General features: G+C 54.6%; 1 protein-coding gene across 1 annotated transcript; it reads right to left on the bottom strand.

Moving 5' to 3' along the window:
* On the bottom strand, positions 1-519 carry DQ04_19831000 (putative ubiquitin-conjugating enzyme; the record flags this gene model as incomplete). Its single annotated transcript, XM_009317859.1, has 1 exon — positions 1-519. A coding segment is annotated over one exon (519 nt), but the record flags the coding sequence as incomplete, so codon positions are not given.
* Positions 520-931: the final 412 nt, after the last annotated feature.

Here is a 931-nt window from a genome sequence, read left to right as displayed (position 1 = left end):
CGCCGATACCGGCGGGTGGCCCTGCATCTGCGTCAGCCACACGTCGTGGGCGCTGTGCATGCCGCACGCCGCGCAGGAGAAACGGTGACTTTCCGCCGCCATGCGCCGCTTCTCCTCCGGCGCCACGTAGCGCCGCATCAGCGAGCCGATACCGAGTTCCTCGTCCTGCGCCATGAACGCGCGTAGCGCGACCAGCACCATCGCAATATCGTACGTCGGCTGCCAGAGCTCGGGGTGGTAGCTGCTGATGGACGAGCAGATACGCGTGCCCACTTCAAAGCGGCCGCTCGTCGTGAGGAAGACGATATCCGGTGGTGCAAAGGGGTAGGTGCGCGGGAACTGCAGCGATCCGTGGTAGAGGCCGCCGGCGTACGGCGACTCGGCAGGACCTTGCAGCGTGAAGTGCCACTCGAAGATGTTGTCATCGAGCGGCGCGGCGTAGAAGTCACACACGCGCGTTTCGTCGAGCTTCTTCTTCTCCTTGGAGAGTCGCTGAATCGCTGCCACTGCTGCTGTCATGGACCGCAATACCCTGGGCTGTGTTTTTCCGTTGTGAATTACGCGGAGTTACGGCCACTGCTGCAGCTACTGTTGTTGTTGTTGTTGCTACTGCTGCTGCTATTGTTGTTGTTGTTGCTTCCGCGATGATAACAACAACAGCAGGAATTCCTGTGTGAGTATACCCGTATATATATATATATATATATATTCACGCACACAGACAGACAACTTATGTGTGCACGTGTGAGTGAGAAGAACGAACGAATGAATGAATGAAAGAACGAAAGGGATCAATGAAAGGATGCTAAAAAAGGTACAAACCCCATATACACATGCAGCACCCCACACCTATAGATGTATGCATAGGTATGTGTGTGCCCGTCTGTGCATGAGTACATATATATATATATATAAACGGGGAGAGACATAC

Source organism: Trypanosoma grayi, assembly GCF_000691245.1.
Source record: "Trypanosoma grayi strain ANR4 Tgr_1983_V1, whole genome shotgun sequence".
NCBI classification, from domain to species: Eukaryota; Euglenozoa; class Kinetoplastea; order Trypanosomatida; family Trypanosomatidae; genus Trypanosoma; species Trypanosoma grayi.
This window is presented reverse-complemented; position numbering and strand designations above follow the sequence as displayed.